Below are 19,766 nucleotides of genomic sequence, written 5' to 3' on the forward strand. Positions count from 1 at the left end.
TTTTTTTTTGCGGTACGCGGGCCTCTCACCATTGTGGCCTCTCCCATTGCGGAGCACAGGCTTCGGACATGCAGGTTCAGCGGCCATGGCTCACGGGCCTAGCCGCTCTGCGGCATGTGGGATCTTCCCGGACAGGGGCACGAACCCGTGTCCCCTGCATTGGCAGGCGGACTCTCAACCACTGCGCCACCAGGGAAGCCCTAATTTCTGGATTTTTAAGTCTATTTTACTGGCACACATTTTCTCCCCTCACATAATGCCCAGGAAAATTTTCTTTCTTGTCTCATAGTTGAAGCAAAAGAGTATAGCAATTAATGCATTTTTGGATATGTTTGGCGTCTGTCAACCTAGATTTGAATGCAAGTTCTGTCTGACATTGTCTGTTTGACTTTGGACAAATTACTTAATATTGCAAATCTCCTAAGTTCTCCTATGTAAAATGGGAATGATTTACAGAGTTATCAAAGATTACATATATAAAGCATTTAGTACAGTGTAGGATTCAATAATTGGCAGCCATGTTATTTTATTCTTATCATTATTGTTATGCTAAATGCATATATTCCACAGTTATATGAGTTGACTTCCACTTTATCTTCACTTTGGAAAAAAAGAATGTTGTAGTATACAAAGGAAGATGATACAATTCAAGGAAATTTCAACTCACTAAAATGACTGCATTTAAGAAATATCCTCAGGCTTCCCTGGTGGCGCAGTGGTTGAGAGTCCGCCTGCCGATGCAGGGGACACGGGTTCGTGCCCCGGTCCGGGAGGATCCCACATGCCGCGGAGCGGCTGGGCCCGTGAGCCATGGCCGCTGAGCCTGCGCGTCTGGAGCCTGTGCTCTGCAACGGGAGAGGCCACAACAGTGAGAGGTCCGCATACCACAAAAAACAAAGAAATATCCTCTCTAGACACTGAGTAATTCAAAATATTTATTTCACATGATTGATATATTTAGCTGAATACTTCTTAAGAAAAATATTTGCCCAGCTAGAACAGAATATTCTTATTTTAATTTCCAAGCAACTTGATATTTGGTACAAATTACTAGTCATTGTCACAAGACATGGTGAAAGACCATGCAGATTATAATTAAGATTTATGTACCACTAAAATACAATTTTATAATTCAAAATTTGTTCTCAATACACTTTATATCTCTTTTATGTGATGAAGTTTCAAATTAATTAAAGCACTCACTTAATAAAAGATATTTGGAAAATCATCCAAACAAGTATTTTCGCCCTCTTACTCATAAACTAATGAATGATATACCACATTTGCATCTGCTTTCCCTAGATTGTATAATTTTGAAACTTAATTTACTAATAAAATTATGATTTTCTTCCTCAGTTAATGAAGGGAAATAGATATAGCAAATACAAATATTACTTATTGTTCTCAATTAAGTGTTGAAATATCAATGTCTTTCAGGGACTCCTGAGGATTACCCACGATTTTTTCATATGCATCCAAGGACTGCAGAACTTAGTCTCCTGGAGCCAGTAAATAGAGACTTTCACCAGAAGTTTGATTTGGTTATTAAGGTAAATTTAACTAATTGCTTAATGTTCTTGGGTTTATAAATATAGCTAATGTTCTAATGTTCTTGTGTTTATCAACGAATCCTCTAGAGGCTACTGTAGGGACTTTTAAGCTATAAAAATTAAAATTAATTTGAACTGCAATTAGCCAATTTTTCTTTAAAAAGGTGAAGTGCAACTGTTCTAATACATCGTGTTGCTTTTCTTTAACATAACTTTTTATATTACAGTGCTATTCAAATACTGATATTTTTATATGTAATAAATGCCTTGGTCAAATGTGTGTAATTCTACATACTATAATTTATTACATCTTCTAACATTTAGTTTAGGTTTCTGTTTGTTTGTTTGTTTTTTACCAAGTGGATTTAATTTTTGACCACAAAAGCTTAACCAATGAATGTATTTAAAAAGTGCCTGGCTTTATATATATTTTTATTTTAATAATGTGTTATGTTTTTTAATGTTATTGCTTTTTCAAAACTAAAAAGAAAAGATCTTGCTTGTCCAGAAATTATTTTAGTATATGTTTCATTATTTCTTTATTTTGAAAAATGATCTTCAACCACAAAATTTTTCAAAGCTAAGGGAATCCATTTGGCATTACAATTTTGATTTAATAATATATAATATATTGTAATAATATCATTACAAAGGTATTGTGGAAACCCAGATGATCTATCCGTTAATTCTTAGAGACTTTACTGAGAAGGTAAGATTTGAGCTGAGCAGTGAAGGAAGAGTATGAATTTACCAAATAGAGATCTGGGCTAGGAGAAAAGCATTTTAAGTAAAAGAACAGAAATAAGCAAGGACACACAGTATGTCTAGTGTGTATTGTCTGACTTTTTCATATCTAAACATACAACAAATAGATATAGATATGCAGCCCTATGGCATTTTTTTTTCATTTAAAAGTGTTGAAAGGAAGTAAGGTTAAGAAGCTTACTGAGCATGTACATTGTACAAGGTGTTTTATGTATATTTTATAGCCACAACCTTAGTACTTAGTACTATGCTTATGGGTACAAATGTCAAAACTAAATTTCACATAGGGCAAGTGACTGAATCAAAGTTACATCATTAATAAGCAGCAGAATTGAAATTCAAATTTAAGTTTATCTAAGCTAAAGCCATACTTATTTCACTTCACCAAGATGCAGTTCCTTAGAAATGGTTTTCTGGTTTAATTATCTGTCAGTGCAACTGCAAACAATAATACATCAATACATTTAAATTTTAGCTCAAATTAGGACATATTTCGGTAGCACCGATTATGTTATACACACTAGATTCTGTATTTATTTAGTGTTTCTTTGTCCTTGAAGAATGGGTAGTCTAGAAGGGAAAAGAATCACATAAGCTGATAAATCAAATACAACACATCAACTGCTAACAGGAAGGCAATGTAAAAGCTCTAACGAAGCACAGATTAAGGATATTTAAATTAATCTGGGACTCAGGGAAGATTTTCTGGGGATTATCCCAAGCTCAGTGTTGTATTGGATGGCTTTGGCTAATGAATGAAAGCAGGAAATATGTTTGACCATAAGGAAGAACAGAAGCAAAAGCTTGGAGGCATGATGTACCAGGCTACGAGCAGTTAACAGGGAAATGAGGTATAGAGGCAGACCTTGGAGAGAGCCTTATGTTCGACTGCAATTTCCTTGGATTTCATTCAGTAGGGGTTTGGGAGTCATTCAACAAAGAAGGGCTCTTTTTACCATTTATGTAAAATAGTCACGCATGAGATTCATCTTGCACGGTTTTATTTTAATTATCATTGGACTATATAAAACTCTAAAATGTGTTTCCATTGTCTCCTGTGGATCGACCTGGAGCCCTGTAGTGCTACACTCTGTGGGAGTTGACAAAGCACTGTTTCCAAACTGCCCCACTTGAAATCTGAAATCAATTATTTTTCTTTATTATCAAAGTTAGTTGTCCTGGTGTACCAAGGTATAGTGAAACTCAGTCTATCAATTATAGAAACAAAAATCAATTGGGACAGGCCACGATAATTTTTTTTTGTTTTAATAACACTTTATATTATTAATGGAAGTTTTTACCGACATTATTAGATTCAAATTATTGTGTTTTGTGTGCAGTCAAGGGGATAATAAGCAAAGGTATCAATCTGTAAGAATAATAATGTGCCACTTGCTTGAATATTAGCTGAGTATTGTGTCTTTGTATAAGGATCCATTGAAGTGCTACAATCTGGTAGTTCTCCTCTGCAGTAAGTCTTTCAAATTCTTCCCTTTTTCTTATTTTAATAATGCTTCATTTTTCATTGGCCATAATTTTTTTTTATTGGACTTGATCCCAATTTCTGTTTTGGAAGCTAAGGAAAAATAAAATACAATGAAGTATCCTCTTTTAGACTTTGAAGAAGAATTCTGCTTTAAAAAGCTGTATGCACATTTAACAGCTGGTGTCACAAATTAGAAATTTATCATCTTCATTTTATCTATTTCTGCCAGTTATTTACTAAGTATACTGACAAAAATGTGAAGGTGAAACTAGGAAGGCAAAATGGAGTAGTTCACCAACTTTAGAATATTAAAGGATTAAAACACATCTAATTAAAAGAGAAAAGGGTGTTCCATTTCAAAACACTATTCCAAATTTTACATAATTGCAATCATTTAAGCACACTTTAAAATGAAACACACATTTTGAATAAGAATCATAGCCAGTCCTGGGTTTGCCCAGGACAGTTCATATGTATGCCTATTGCCTTGTGTAATTATTCATAACACATCTTTCACCCTCAAAAATGTCCCAGTTTGGATGAAAGTTTATGTGATCACCATAGTTATACAGCAAAAAACAATTATGCAATAGAAATATGAAAGCACATTTTAGATTCCAGATGATGATGAATTAGTTCATGCATGGAGTGTCTCTAACAAAGCCCAGAACATTAATCTTCATTATTAGAAGTACAGAATTTTAAAAAATATATTAATAATTTATATATTTATACTCTGGGCATCTAATACAAGCATTAAATGGATAAATTATCAATAATTCACTGTCTTTCAGTTGCTCAAACATAATTTTTTTTGTGTAAATCGCTCTTCTTTTAAACTTTCTTTTATTTATTTATTTATTTTTGGCTGCGTAGGGTCTTCATTGCTGCACGCGGGCTACTCTTTGTTGCAGTGCACGTGCTTCTCATTGCGGTGGCTTCTCTTGTTGCGCAGCACGGGCTCTAGGCGCATGGGCTTCCGTAGTTGTGGCATGAGGGCTCAGCAGTTGTGGCTTGCAGGCTCTAGAGCACAGACTCAGTAGTTGTGGCACATGGGGTTAGTTGCTCTGCGGCATGTGGGATCTTCCTGGACCAGGGCTTGAACCCGTGGCCCCTGCATTGGCAGGCGGATTCTTAACCACTGTGCCACCAGGGAAGTACCTGTCTAAATCTCTTTAATTAACAACTAATAGAAAGGGTCACAATGATACCACAAATATCACTGTATCATGGTCCCTCTGATTTTCATGTTGTTGTTCATTGACCTACTTATACTGCCTAGCAGGCTGACCTTTAACATCTTTTCTTTCCACATAATGGGCATAATTAACCCTAAGCTCTCATCAGTCACCCCGCATACTTTCTGTGCCAGCCATACTCAACCACTTGCACTGCCTTAAACTCACCATGCTCTTTCTAGCCTCCAGGCATTTGCTGTTCTTCCTGAATCATTCCTCCTTTTTTTTTTTTAATCAGCAGTCTAATTCACACTGATATTTCATTGATGCTGCTTATGCCAAGACAGACTGTTCCTCTGGAAAGGCATGACCACTGATCGGAAGCCCCTCCTTGCATCCTACTAGTCCCTGTGGTAGCTTTGATCGTTCTATATAGAATTTGCCTGTTTATTTTCCCCTGACCTTTATAGGAGGGAGGGCAGATTGTAATATATTTCTTCAACATTGTGGCCCAAGCCCATACGCCTATCCACGTACAATGTATAAAAGTGCTCAATACATATTTCTTGTAATGGCTTTCTCCCTGGCACAGTAAATCTTTTAAGGCTGATGGATTTGGGTACTGCATCTTCATTGCATTTAAATACATATATTTGAAAGTGCATGTATTTGATAGAATTTTATCCTGCCTCTGTCAAGAATAAAGGTGCAAGGAACTTCTCGAATAAATTCAATCCCTGGAAAAAAGCCATACCTATATTAAGACAGTTTAAAGCTATTATGACTGTATTTAGACAAACAAACAAAAAAATCTCCTTCTAAGGAAAATATACATATTTTACACAGTAAATGAGCCACAGAATTGAAACTGGTGAGCTTGAATAGTAGAGTTAATTTGCCAGTTCTCCTGGCGAGTTACTTTGCTTTAGTAATTTGAGAGTCACAGGACAACAGCGTGCAAGAAATGATTGAGGCCTACAAGAACAGCGACTACAGCCCTTGATCCTCCACATGAATCTCTAATGCCACAACCCTAGAAAATATTTGGCCTCTATTTGAATAATGGTATCAATTTTACTTTACTGCTTAGGAATATAATGGGTAACTAGGATTCACTATCTTTAAGCCATATGACATTTGCTAGTTTTCAATTTGCCACATCCTTTCTGAGTGCCTGATATTTTGCTTGGTGTTGAGGAGATAGAAATGTATGAAAGCTTTGCCTAAAGGAAGAGGTATGGAAAGTATGGAAATTGTACTTTTAGACATATTTCCCTTCTGATTTCTACATCTGTATTTCCAAGTACTGGATGAATAACTACTCCTAGTATTTTGCAATTGCATCAAACTAACGTAGTAAAGTATATACATCTGTTTGAAACCTCGGCTTCTTTATTTCAATTAATAATATTACAATCAGCTTGTCACCCAAGCTAGGAGTTCCCAGTTCTTCTGAGACACCAGCTCCTGTATGGCCCTATCCATTCACTTTTCAAGTCCTATCCAGATACATCTGGAATTTCTCTTGAATGTCTCCCCCAACTCTCCATGCCCACTGCAGTTCTCTAGGTTTCATCCTCAAGGCCCATCATCTCACACAAGTGATCTCTAATATTTTAGCCTCTTTTTCATGCATCCTGTCCATCTCCCCACATTGCCAATAGATACTGCTAACACAAAAAATAGATCATGCTGCTCCATATTGCCTTCAAGCCAGTTGATAAACTGCCCACTACATGAAATTCCAACAGAAAACTTTGTTGATTTGAAAGATCAGGCATTAGGGGCAGACAGACAGAGTAAGAAGTCACAGATCATTAGTCATCACTTCTCAAAATAAAAAGGATGGCATCCACCATGAACATGAGAGAGCTATCAAAATTCATTAAATCTGTTAAGGAGAATGTGAAGTATAAGTTACTATCATTCTGCTGTGGTGTATGGATTGTCAGTTTATCAAAAAAAAAAAAAAGAGAGAGACACACACAAATAGAGTAATTAAAAGGAGAGAAGAAGGGCTTAGATGCTCCCTTTGAGAAAGGTTGAATAGGATCTTTCAGTGAGTCAGGGTTATAATAAGAAAAAAAAAATCAGAACTGATGTTGTCCAGCCATAGGAAGAAAGACAAATTCTATAAATGACATACTTTCATAATTCTGGAAATATTCTAGCCATATATGTCTCTCCCTATTCTTATGGATTCCCACTGAAAGGATAAAATACACATATATCACATCTTAGTTCAGCAGTTAAGTGAAAAGTAAGCTCACTTCCTCTGCCCAGTAGCAAGATCTATAAGGTAAGGAAGTTAAGTCTATTAAGAGTGAAACTCCTTTGTATGTTTTAGAGAAAATTATCCCACAGAAATTTCAGGTATTAGTTCTTATCAGTAATGAAACAACAATCCCTCCATTGATGTTTTAATGGATAATACACTTTTAGAAATCCACTGACATATTTGATACATTTGCTAGATGTTCATCTTTTAGTTTTACGTTCTATTTTTTTCAGTTTAGTAGATTGTCACATAAAACATTATGTTTGTTTCTTCAGAAAGAACACTGTATCCTTTTGTTTACTCCTGCTTGTTCACATGTCTAAAACTTCTAAGTACTAGGCTAAATTAATTGACTATTATGACAATTATGGAAATTAATACAAGGAAAGAATATATGGTGTCCTCTTTTCTCATGTTGTCATTCATCCTGCTAGGTTAGTTAGAACAGAAATAGAATACAGCAGTTGAATATAGTGGCTGTCCAAATGTGCAAGCTGACAAAAGACACACAGAAGTGATATTTTACTTGGCCTCTTTCTTCACAAGGTGACCTGCAACTGCTTGGAAGAAGAGAAGCAATTTATCCTTTCTCATCACAGTCCCTTGATTTTGGCAAGGCCCTCTTGTCAGCAGAGGTCATTGTAAGAGTACAACAGCAAGTCTAAATATTGTAGAATGTTCACGTTAAAGACACTCTGAGCAGACCTTACCATATCTCCCCACTACACACCCCTTCACACACAGAAACTACCTTAACCCTCCTACATGAATGTTCTCAAGTAATCTTTCTTCATAGGCTTCTTGGTTGTTGCATAGCAAATGAAATTAAAAGGGTATATCTAAAGACTTGAAAGCTAAACAGGTCTTTACACTAGTTTTTTCTCAAGAACAGACTAGTACATAGGAAAAACTCCCATTCTCATTACCTTCCAGGCTCTGAAAAATAACCCACTTAGAGACAGACTTTTTTTGTATACTGATGATTTTTTGAAATTCAAATATTCCAGGATGGACTATTCCAGTCCACCAGTTCACAAAGGCACCTTAGAAGAGAGCTTTCTCCTAGTGGAGAGAATACTCTGTGGGAATGGAATCAGAATCCAGCATAGACATTTGCTGGATGAGGAAGTGAAGGGCAGGGCAAAATAAGGGGAATACAACATGAATTAGAAACACTCCAGAAAAAAGTTACTACACCATCACGATCATAATTTTGTCTCTGGCTCACCATGCTGTTTATAGCCAAGATGATTCTCATGTTCAAACCACCAGCCAAGTAGTGTGATATATCTGTGCTTGGCAGGAGTTTTCTGAATCTGTGGTCTCTCCGGGAGCAACTGGGTTTTTCTTCTTTAAATCATTCAAAATTGCCTTAGTCATTCTAGTGTCAGTTTATATCTCAAGCTTTAAGCACAGAGAAAGATTTTTATTATTGAAAAATATACAGAAGCTCCAAGGATTCATGTTTTCATTGCAATAAGTTATAAACACAGTGGGCATATTTTTTTTTTTTTTTTTTTGGTGGTACGCGGGCCTCTCACCGCTGTGGCCTCTCCCATTGTGGAGCCCAGGCTCTGGACGCATGGGCTCAGCCGCTCCGCGGCATGTGGGATCCTCCAGGACTGGGCACGAACCCTTGTACCCTGCATCGGCAGGTGGACTCTCAACCACTGCGCCACCAGGGAAGCCCAGTGGTCATATTCTTACATCAAATGAAGATAGAATGTACTTTAAAAATATTTTCTAGATGGGAAATGTGTCAATATTATTTTTTGTCATATTATAAACCTCTTTGGGAGTGCATTGTTTATAGTCTGTCTGGTAAAGATATCTTTTCTTTTTTGTCAAACAGAAAATGTTTTTATTTCCAAACAGAAATGCACTCTTTTGCTATGCTTATGGCATTACAAACAAATCAGTTGTATAAGATACAAAACAATTCTTTGTGTTTTATCTGATAAATTATTTTATGGTTTTGCAAGTTCTTAAATATTTTTAGTAATTGTCATAAATAGGCTGTTGTCAGACTATGTATTCTTTAATTTTTAGAGTAGTAAAGTTTAAATAAATGAAGTTTCTGTAGGTTTTAAAGCAATATAATAGTATAACAAGGGTCAAGAAGCAATAGAATGCACTTATTTTAATTATTAATTAGTCGGAAATATTAATATGATCTTTGATCCAGGGAACACAGGCTTACCACAGCCATCTCTCCTTAAGACATTCCAAAAGAAAACTGTGTGTACAAAGAAGAGAAATGTAACCTTTTACAGTCACTGGGGATTCAACCCCCAGCCCTTGTAGAGTTTAGTGAGCTGAACAGGATCCTGTGGAGAACTCCCTTATATAAGTGAGTTTCCTCCACTTTTACTTCCGACCCTCAAGTCCAAACTGAAATTTGAGACTTTACTTAAAGGCTGAAAACAGTAACAGCTTGCATAAGAGGCTAGAGCAGAATTGACCTAAGGTGTTCCACCTTGGCTTTTTTTGAGTGTAACAGCTGCCTACAAACATGTGTGAGAGGAGTCAAAATGCTAGACAGCAATTGATTCTCAAAGGGCTATTGATTGGACATGTTAAGATCATGTGATGTGCTTGTTTTTGAAAGGAACATTTTAGGGCTCTATCCACTGAATCAAGACGCCCATGTGATTTTCAGGAAACTTAGATTTGAGATATAGCCATATTTTAAAATCACTTGGGAACTTGGTAAGGCAGTATAAAATTAAAATAGTAATTAAAGAAACAGACAAATAAGTAAATAAATACATGTCAGAGGTCCTGATTGAGCCTGCAGTTGTAGAAGTTTCCATAAAGATTAAATGAAGATTTTCCCTGTAGTACTTTCCCATCAGACACCAGAACTTTCAGTCTTATTTTCATTGGGATATGGTGAAATGTGAGATAAAATTTATAGGTCCACATACACAAATGAATATCCCTAGATCTTACAGATCTTAAAACCCTAACTTAGTCAACTAACCTAGTCAAAGACCTTACCAGTGTTTCCAGGTGGAGAACTGGATGGAAGGTTTTGTCAATATTCCCACTTCTTAGGTTTTCTTAGAAAACATGGAAGAATCTTTCATTTGAGAGCAACATAATCAGAAATATGTACATACATATGTGTGTGTGCATAGAATAATACATAATTAAATTTCAATTAAGAACTGAAATGTCAAGAAGATTTGATCTTGACCTATGAACAGTAGCAGACTGAATTTATTATGTGCAGAATATTCACATTTATATACATGCAATCCTTTGTTATGCTACAATCATAAAACATTTTTAGTGGCACTCAACCTGCCCATTTGAATGTAGTATTATATGTAGCATCAATTACCAGAAGCTAGTTAAGTCTGCTACATGACACCAGTGTTTTATTGGATATACAGTATTGTCATGGAGCCTTACTGGTCATCTTTGCTAACCAGTAGGACTACAAAGAAAGATTTTCCAGAAATTCGAGTGTGGGCATAGCTCAAGCATGAAGTAACCAGACCCAGAAGGGTGTCTTTCAAAGTACTCACATTATAACCACCCAAGGAGTTTGATAAAAAGGGAGATTTCTTTCTTTTTTTTTTAGATGTTGGGGGTAGGAGTTTATTAATTTATTTATTTTTGCTGTGTTGGGTCTTCGTTTCTGTGTGAGGGCTTTCTCTAGTTGTGGCAAGCGGGGGCCACTCTTCATCGCGGTGCGCGGGCCTCTCACTGTCGCGGCCTCTCTTGTTGCGGAGCACAGGCTCCAGACACGCAGGCTCAGTAGTTGTGGCTCACGGGCCTAGTTGCTCCGCGGCATGTGGGATCCTCCCAGACCAGGGCTCGAACCTTTGTCCCCTGCATTGGCAGGTAGATTCTCAACCACTGCGCCACCAAGGAAACCCCCAAAGGGAGATTTCTTATCCCTGTCCAAGATATATGAATCAGAATCTTTGTGGGGAGGATGTGGGAATATGCTTTATAATAGGCTTTCCTGCTGAGTCTTATGTAAACTAAAGTTTGAGAACCACTGCCCTATCTGGTTGCCATAATTTTTGAAAGTTACCTGTCATTTACTACTGGTATATAGAGAAATGGCTTTGCCATTTGTTTTCCTTCCCTCCTCCTTTCATCCATACTTTGTTCCTTGTTTCTCTTCTCCCCTCCCCTTGCCTCCCCCCATCCCCCTTCCTTCTTAAGGTATCCGATGTTTGTGAAAATTGGTCAAACAGGTCATAAGAACTAGAGATTAAAGACTATAGTTTAATAGGAGAGACAGGCAAGAAAACTGGCAAATAAAAAAGTGTGTTAATGCACTATAAGAGTGTACTCAGTCAGAACCTTGCTAAAGTAATCAATTTGCCTCAGTCTGACAAGAAAATGTGTCTAAGTCATGCACTAAGTGAAAAACAAAGCAAATCAGAGCAAACATCTCTTTGTTTAAACCACTGCCCATTTTATAAACCTCCCCGTATCTAAAAATATATATCAGCTTATTTGTATATGTATTATATGTAAAAGTTGATAAATTCTGGAAGACTGTAGATCACCTATTCACAGCCCTCATTTCTATTAACAGGGAACCACAATTGGTGAGTGAGGAAGATAGGTTGTGGCCCTTTATATATCTTTATATGACTGGCAGGAATGCATATCAGTACCAATTATCTGTAGGTAAGCTTAGTTAGATATGAAAAACCTTTAAAATGCACAAATAAAGATGGCATTCACATAACTTAAGGTGTTCATGTTATACATTCACAAAAATTTATTTCACTTCATTTGAATGTCCAAAACAACTCCTCCGTAAATATCTATAAAATGGGGATTAAAATCATGGCACATTCATTTTATTTGTAGAAAATATTTATGTAAAGCAAAGACATACATAGCCTATTGAAATTGAAAATACACAAAACTCACAACAAACCTATTTTTGAATTCTTCCATATATCAGGAACTGACCAAACATTTAGCAATGTATGAAACAGACAAATTTACAGTGTTTACCCTCTCATAGAATTTAAAGGTCTAGTGAAGAATGATGCTCAGACATTTGTTGCAATAAAGGGTTAGGTTTACAGATGCATAGAGAAAGGATTTTTTTTTACGTACAATATAATTCCATTTTTATTTTTAAATATTATAAATATAGGAAAAATGCAAAATTATCAGAATTATCAAGACTAAAGTGTGGTTTTACCTTTTTAGTTGCAACATTTAATTTACATTTTAAAATAAAACTACAGTTAATTACATTAACATAAGAATTGTTTTTTCTTCTAAAGTTTGCTGACATGAAATATTTCTTGGAGTATAAAATCCATTGATTATATATTATCAAATGAGAAGATGGAAACACAAATTATTAATTTTTAAAAAACTTTTAAATTCTTTCCCCATCTATCACTCCAAGCAGGAGATTTTCTTTAAACTATTTTTAATAACAATAATAACACTAACAGTTATTGAGCAAGACATTTTCTTGCAAGGCAATTTTTGTAAGTATTTTGAATATATTGTATCACACAATTGAATGTATTTGAATTGAATTCGAATATACTGTTGTCACACAATCAAGTTGTCTTGTAAATTGTCATTTACTGTGATTAAGGGAGGGTAAGGGACTTAACAGGTATTGTGAAGTTGGTTAGATATAGACTGGGAGACAAATATCACTCTGCTAATCCACCTTTTCATTACAGCATCATTTGCTTTTGCAGTAGTGTGTGACTTTCTTACCAAAAGAACATTTATTCAGGGCTTCCCTGGTGGTGCAGTGGTTGAGAGTCCACCTGCCGATCCTAGGGGACACGGGTTTGTGCCCCGGTCCGGGAAGATCCCACATGCCACGGAGCGGCTGGGCCCGTGAGCCATGGCCGGCTGAGCCTGCGAGTCCGGAGCCTGTGCTCCGCAACGGGAGAGGCCACAACAGTGAGAGGCCCGCATACAGCAAAAAAAAAAAAAAAAAAAAAAAAAAATTATTCATTCAGTACTTATTGACAGACTATTCAATGTTAGATACTACAATAAGCCTGGGAAGTAAACATTAACAGAATAGTCACACATCCGTGATATCTTGAAAGTTATATTCTAGTGGAATAATTCTGACAATAAATTACAAGTATAATAAACAAATTTTGAAATATTTTATCTGTTAAGTGCTATAAAAAAAAGCAAATTACATTGTAAATTCCAGTGCTGGGGATATAATTTAAATGAGGTGGTCAATGTAGGCCATGTGGAAAAAGATATGTGATTCATGTGGACATTTGTGGGAATAGCATTTGAGGTAGAGGGAACAGCCAACGCAAAGGTTCTGAGGTAAGAATATGCCTGATTTTTAGTGGAACAGCATATAGTATGGTCAGAGCATATTTAGTGAGAAGGAGAATATGATAAATGCAATAAGAGGTCAGATCCCGTAGGCTTGAGTCAAATTGGAAATCATTGAGAGGTTTTAATGAGAGAAGTGACTTGATCTGACTAATATTTAACAAAATCACTGAGCTGTACATAAAAGAATGGGCTACTGGCAAGGGTAGAAGCTGATGGAGAATTGTAAATCATCCAGGTGGCAGATGATAGTAGGTTGGCCCCTACCAGGGTGGTAATAGTGGAAGAGGTGAGAAGTAGTTATATCCTGCATATATTTGGAAGTTATAGTCAATAAAATGTCCTCATAGATTAGACATGAAGTGTGAAAAGAACCAAGGAGTAAAGGTGACTCCAAGATTCTTGGCCTGAGCAACTGGAAGAATGGAGCTGCTATTAAAGTGGGAAAGACTGTGGAGTAGGTTTGTGTGGTGGGAGATGAGAATTTCATTTTTTCAGAGGTTACATTTGAAATGTTTATTAGATATCAGGTATCTAATAAACATATTATTTAATAGTTATTTTAAAATAATTATTACTGTAGTTACCTAATAACTATAATAATTAGATAATAACTATCTTTATAGTTATTATTTAAGCAGAGTTATTACATATACAGTTGTATATAGATTCTGGACTTTCAGAACTCCAAGCTGGAGGTAGAAATTGGGAGTCATTATGTTACTGACATTTTAAAAAAATTCTATTGGAATATAGTTGCTTTACAATGTTGTGTTAGTTTCTGCTGTACAACAAAATGAATCAGTTATACATATACATATATCCTCTCTTTTTTAGATTTCCTTCCCATTTAGGTCACCACAGAGCATTGAGTAGAGTTTCCTGTGCTCTACAGTAGGTTCTCATTAGTTATCTATTTTATACATAGTAGTGTATATATGTCAATTCTAATCTCCCAATTCATCCCACCCCCTCCCTTCCCCCCTTGGTATCCATAACTTTGTTCTCTTTAAATATAAGTTCATCTGTACCATTTTTCCAGATTCCACATATAAGCGATATTATACAATATTTGTTTTTCTATTTCTGACTTACTTCACTCTGTATGACGATCTCTAGGTCTATCCACATCTCTGCAAATGGCACTATTTCATTCCTTTTTATGGCTAATATTCCATTGTATATATGTACCACATCTTCATTGTCCATTCCTCTGTTGATGGACATTTAGGTTGCTTCCATGTCCTGGCTATTGTCAATAGTGCTGCAATGAACACTGCAGTGCATATATCTTTTTGAATTATGTTTTTCTCCAGGTATATGCCCAGGAGTGGGATTGCTGGGTCATATGGTAGTTCTATTTTTAGTTTTTTAAGGAACTTCCATACTGTTCTCCATAGTGGCTGTACCAATTTACATTCCCACCAACAGTGTAGGAGGGTTCCCTTTTCTCCACATCCTCTCCAGCATTTATTGTTTGCAGATTTTTTAATGATGGCCATTCTGACCAGTGTGAGATGATACCTCACTGTAGTTTTGATTTCTCTAATAATTAGTGATGTTGAGCATATTTTCATGCATTTGTTGGCCATCTGTATGTCTTCTTTGGAGAAATATCTATTTAGGGTTAGTTACTGAGATTTTTAAAACCATGAGATTAGACTAGATTAGCAAGGAAGTGAGTAAGAAGAAGAGAACATGACTAAGACCTGACTCCAGGGCCACCCCAATTTTAAGTTGGAGAAGAAAGGAGAAACCAGAAAATGAGAATGAAAAGAAGCTGATAGTAGTATTGGAAGAAAACCAAGAGAGAGTGTTGTCTTGAAAGACTAGTGAATAATGTTTTAAATGTTGAAGGTAGGTTAAGTAAGATATGGATTAAAAATAAATATTGCGTTTAGCAATGTAGGAATTACTGGTAATTTTGACAAGAACAGCTGTATTTGAGTGGTGGGGAAAAGCCTAACTGAAGTGGACTTAGGAAAAATTGGAAAGAATTAGTGTAGACAAAAGCAAACACAAAAATGTAAAAAGTGGGCACTATAGATGCATAATAAATAATTCCTGACTTCCCAGGAAAAAAGTTATTTATTTCTTCTTTCCTAGAATGTATTTAAATGTCTTGATATCCTTCCTATTTTCTTTTTTTCCCCTAAATTGTTGTATCTACTTTAAAGGGTTCATACTAGAGATCATGGAATTTGTTACATTGCTTGCCATAAGCCAGTAGGACAAAAGTTAGTCTGTATTCTCCGTCCTCTGGTTCAGGGAGCTAAGAGGTTATCAATATTTGCTTGTCTTAATATTGAAAATGGAGTAGCTTGTTTCTTTTAATGTTTTGCTCTCCAAAGTAACTAAATAGTATATTTTGTATACTTCTCCCATTTTGGCTTTAGTTTTACTTTGGTCTCATTACTGAAAATGGGACTCATGCCCAGAAATTCTCCAAGCAAAGCCTGGCTTTTAAATATAATGTTTAATTTGTAACTACAGACTTTGTAGATATAAATAAAGTTGTCTTATGGGATTAGATGATTTTTTAAATACTACCTTGTTTCATTTGACCTGCTTTTTTATGCTTCTCATCTCATTTACTAGAGACTACAGGGGAACAGAATAAGTAAGACTTTTGATAATTCCTATTTATATTAAACGGAAGAGAGGATTGGATGATAGGTTTCGTGCATGAACCTTCTAAAGAGAAAAGCATGATAATTTGTTTTAAGTGACATATTTTATCTCTAATTCAATCTGGAATATCTACTTTACTGATTTTCTTTCCTGCCACTAATTTTTCCCATCAATCTTACATTTGGATGTTCATTTGCATTCTCTAAATTAGAGAGTCATGTGTTGAATTTCCCTGTGTAGGCTCTCATAAATCAGGAGACCTGAGTCTTGGCCCTACTCTGTCTGTGACTTACATGTGGTATGGCCTTAAACATAAAATTGACGTTTTTATTTTTGCATCAACACAAAAGTATATATTTTCATATTTAGAGGGGCAAAATAGCATAGAGATTAAGAATGTGGACTTCGGGGACAGATACGTGGTTAGCACATACAAAACACCCCAAAGAGGACAAAATATGTAGTAGCAATCCAAAAATATTACTTATATTAACAACAAACTAATGTTAGGGAAATAATAGACAGAGTCTTTACATGTTATTTTTAAAGATATGGGCAAATCAGCTGTTTCCATAGATCTAATTTGAGTTTTCTTTCTCTTTTTTTTGATCACTTTGTTTCCATCATGCAAATAATACATGTTTTTCTGGCTTCCCAGCTTTCAGTAAAAATTAACATCATATGAGCTGAATGTAAAATAAAAGCTTCTTTCATTGTTACACAATTTGCTTTTTGTTTTCCTCTCACCATCCATAAGTTGCGTGTGTTTATTGGAGGAAGGGGACAAATGATAAAATCTGTGACTTTTCATAGCATTATTAGTGTGTCCAGGACATAACCTAATGACTTTCAGAACAATTAGATACAAAATAAGGGGAGAGAGACTAGCATGTGTGAACTGTTCCTGATTCAATTAGATCCAGGTCATTGGGCTGGAGCCCGTTATGGACCAATTAGTTTCCTACAGTGAAAGATGATGTTTTCTAGTCATGGACTGTACCTTTTCCTCTGGTCAACTGTGTCCAGAAAGCCTGCTGTATGTCACAGAGGGGACTCCTAGAAGAACATCCATGTCTCAGCACAAATTAATCACAACCACTGGATACAGAAACAGCTTATCCATGCTGATGGTCAGGAGCACATATGGTTATGAGTGAAGGATACAAAGTTACAGAAAAGGCTACATATTATTCCAGGACTATTGTCTTTAATGCAGAGCAGGGGCTCATAAACATTTTGTACCATTAACCACTCTAGCAATCTGTTCTCGTATGAAAATTTAAATGCATAAAATAAAGTATATAACATTATAAAGGAAATCTAATATATTGAAATAGTTATCAAAATATTTAAAAAGCAAAGATATGTAGTTTTTTTTCTAAACAATGCTTTATATAATATTATTTAACAATGGGTTTATTAATTACCATAATTTCAATGCAGTAATTAGCATAAATTATATTTTATTTTTTTTTAAATATTACTAATAACATGAAGTGATTTTTCTTGGTGCAAACTCACTGGTTCTGCCAAACATTACTGTGATTTGTCACATACCCTCTCAATTGATAGAAACACTAAAACTTACAACTAGAAAAAAGTGAAAACTTATCTTCCAGAAGCCCAATAATGAACAATCAGAGATATCTATCTGAACTGCTTATAAACCTTCATGGCCAAATGTCACTGCTACATGTAGGAAAGCACTCCAGGATTTAAAATAAAATATTTAACTTTTAGTTGATTTCAAAATACAACTATTGCAGCAATGGGGGAACATATCAATAAAAAAATGACAGATTTTGAATCTATTTATATATATATATATATATATATATATATATATATATATATATATATACTATTGAATTAAGTTAATGATTTCTTCTAAAGTTTGGAAGAGATTTTCTAGAACTCAGTTGTGATAAAATCTTCCTTTAAATAAAAATTTTGGATTGCTATACAATAAGATGCATTTTTTCAAAAACAGAAAGTCAAGAGTTGGTGTTAAGGGTTGGTGTTCACCCATTCATAGCATGACCATATGGAGATTTCCTTAGAAAATTTATTGGAAATATAAATTGTCATCAAATTTTTAAACTGAATAGGAGGAAAAAAACAAGAAAACAAACATACTCCTAATACAGGAATATTAATTTTACTGGAATAACATATTTATGGTTAAATAATGTTTACATTTCCATTTCTACTAAAAATAATTTATTGTAATTTTCTCTGTCCCATGTAAGAGTCTTTAGAGGACTTTTCATGGGCAACAAATATAGCTTTAATCTATTAATTGTATGTAGAATTATGAATTATTTGGGGATTTAATTACTACCGTGGAACCAGAAGACATAGAAGAGGCAAAAATAAACACAATGCGTTATTTGAGTTATGAATATTTGTCTCTGTCTTTTATTTAAATATTTTATCAGCAATTCACTCAAATATCTTCACTTCTCAATTTTCTATCTAAATGTATTTAAGTGCTGTTATTTTTTCTAATAATATGCCATGAGAGGTACAAACGTTTATTGCAATGATTTTTTTTTTGAAATATACACTGGGTTTGAGGACAGGAAAGCAAAAATTGATGAAGCCTCTCTGGACTTTTATTTCCTCATGTTTTCTAAGCGTCCTTTACTTTAAAGTAGTCCTTTCTGTAATGATACCAGATTAAAAGAGAATTCCTACATATAGTATGAAAAATAGCACCCCAAAAGAATTCCATAACATACAATGTTTTAATCTTTTATATTCTTTTTTAGGCTGAACAGGACAATGGTCATCCTCTTCCTGCTTTTGCCAGTCTGCATATTGAAATACTGGATGAAAACAATCAGAGCCCATATTTCACAATGCCCAGTTATCAAGGCTATATTCTGGAATCTGCCCCAGTGGGAGCAACTATTTCTGACAGTATGAATTTGACCACCCCTCTAAGAATTGTAGTTTTGGACAAGGATATAGAAGATGTAAGTTAAATATAATTTTTGCTCTTATTTTGCTAACACATCTCTTGTTATATTCATGCCAGTGGGAGATATTACAAAGACATGGTTGCATGAGCTATAGAATAGAAAAAAAAGTCAGCATAAATGAGAGTCTTAGGGTTGTAATTTAATTCCATATCAAGGTTATTATAAAAAAAAGTAAATTTGAATTCAGCAACTGTTCTTTTTCAGTTTACAGATATTCAGTATAAGGGAGAAAATTAATGTTTCTCTTGCAGTTTGCTAAAGTACGAGGGCAGTCTTTTTAATTAACATTGGCTTTAAACTATGTAATACTAATTGGAAAAAATAATGGCATTACACAATAAGTATAAAAAATCATGAAGGTAGCTCTGAAGTGTGATTTGGGGGACTTTTCTGACATTATGTTATTAAAGAAAACACATTTTGGGGCAGCTGACCCACTCACACTTTTGCCAATGGCTATGTTGATGCTAACACTCTTCCACTCCACACATCATTTTCCTCTGTTTTTCTGGTACTGACACTCACTAAAGGAGTGGGAAATTGTCCAGATTGGGCAGATCAGAATATTTTACCTCC

The 19,766-nt window shown here is 35.1% G+C and overlaps 1 protein-coding gene across 7 annotated transcripts in view; it reads left to right on the forward strand.

Annotated features, from left to right (window-relative positions):
- The window catches only part of PCDH15 (protocadherin related 15), a gene marked incomplete at both ends in the record, with an annotated part of 736,996 nt that overhangs the window by 398,678 nt on the left and 318,552 nt on the right, over nucleotides 1-19,766 (forward strand). For all 7 annotated transcript variants that reach the window (XM_079712493.1, XM_079712490.1, XM_079712491.1 and 4 more), the window contains 2 exons: nucleotides 1,438-1,550; nucleotides 18,978-19,184. In XM_079712493.1, the coding sequence (XP_079568619.1) occupies nucleotides 1,438-1,550; nucleotides 18,978-19,184 (320 nt within the window). The remainder of the gene's footprint in view (nucleotides 1-1,437; nucleotides 1,551-18,977; nucleotides 19,185-19,766) is intronic.

Source organism: Hyperoodon ampullatus, assembly GCF_949752795.1.
Source record: "Hyperoodon ampullatus genome assembly, chromosome: 1".
In the NCBI taxonomy this organism is placed as follows: domain Eukaryota; kingdom Metazoa; phylum Chordata; class Mammalia; order Artiodactyla; family Ziphiidae; genus Hyperoodon; species Hyperoodon ampullatus.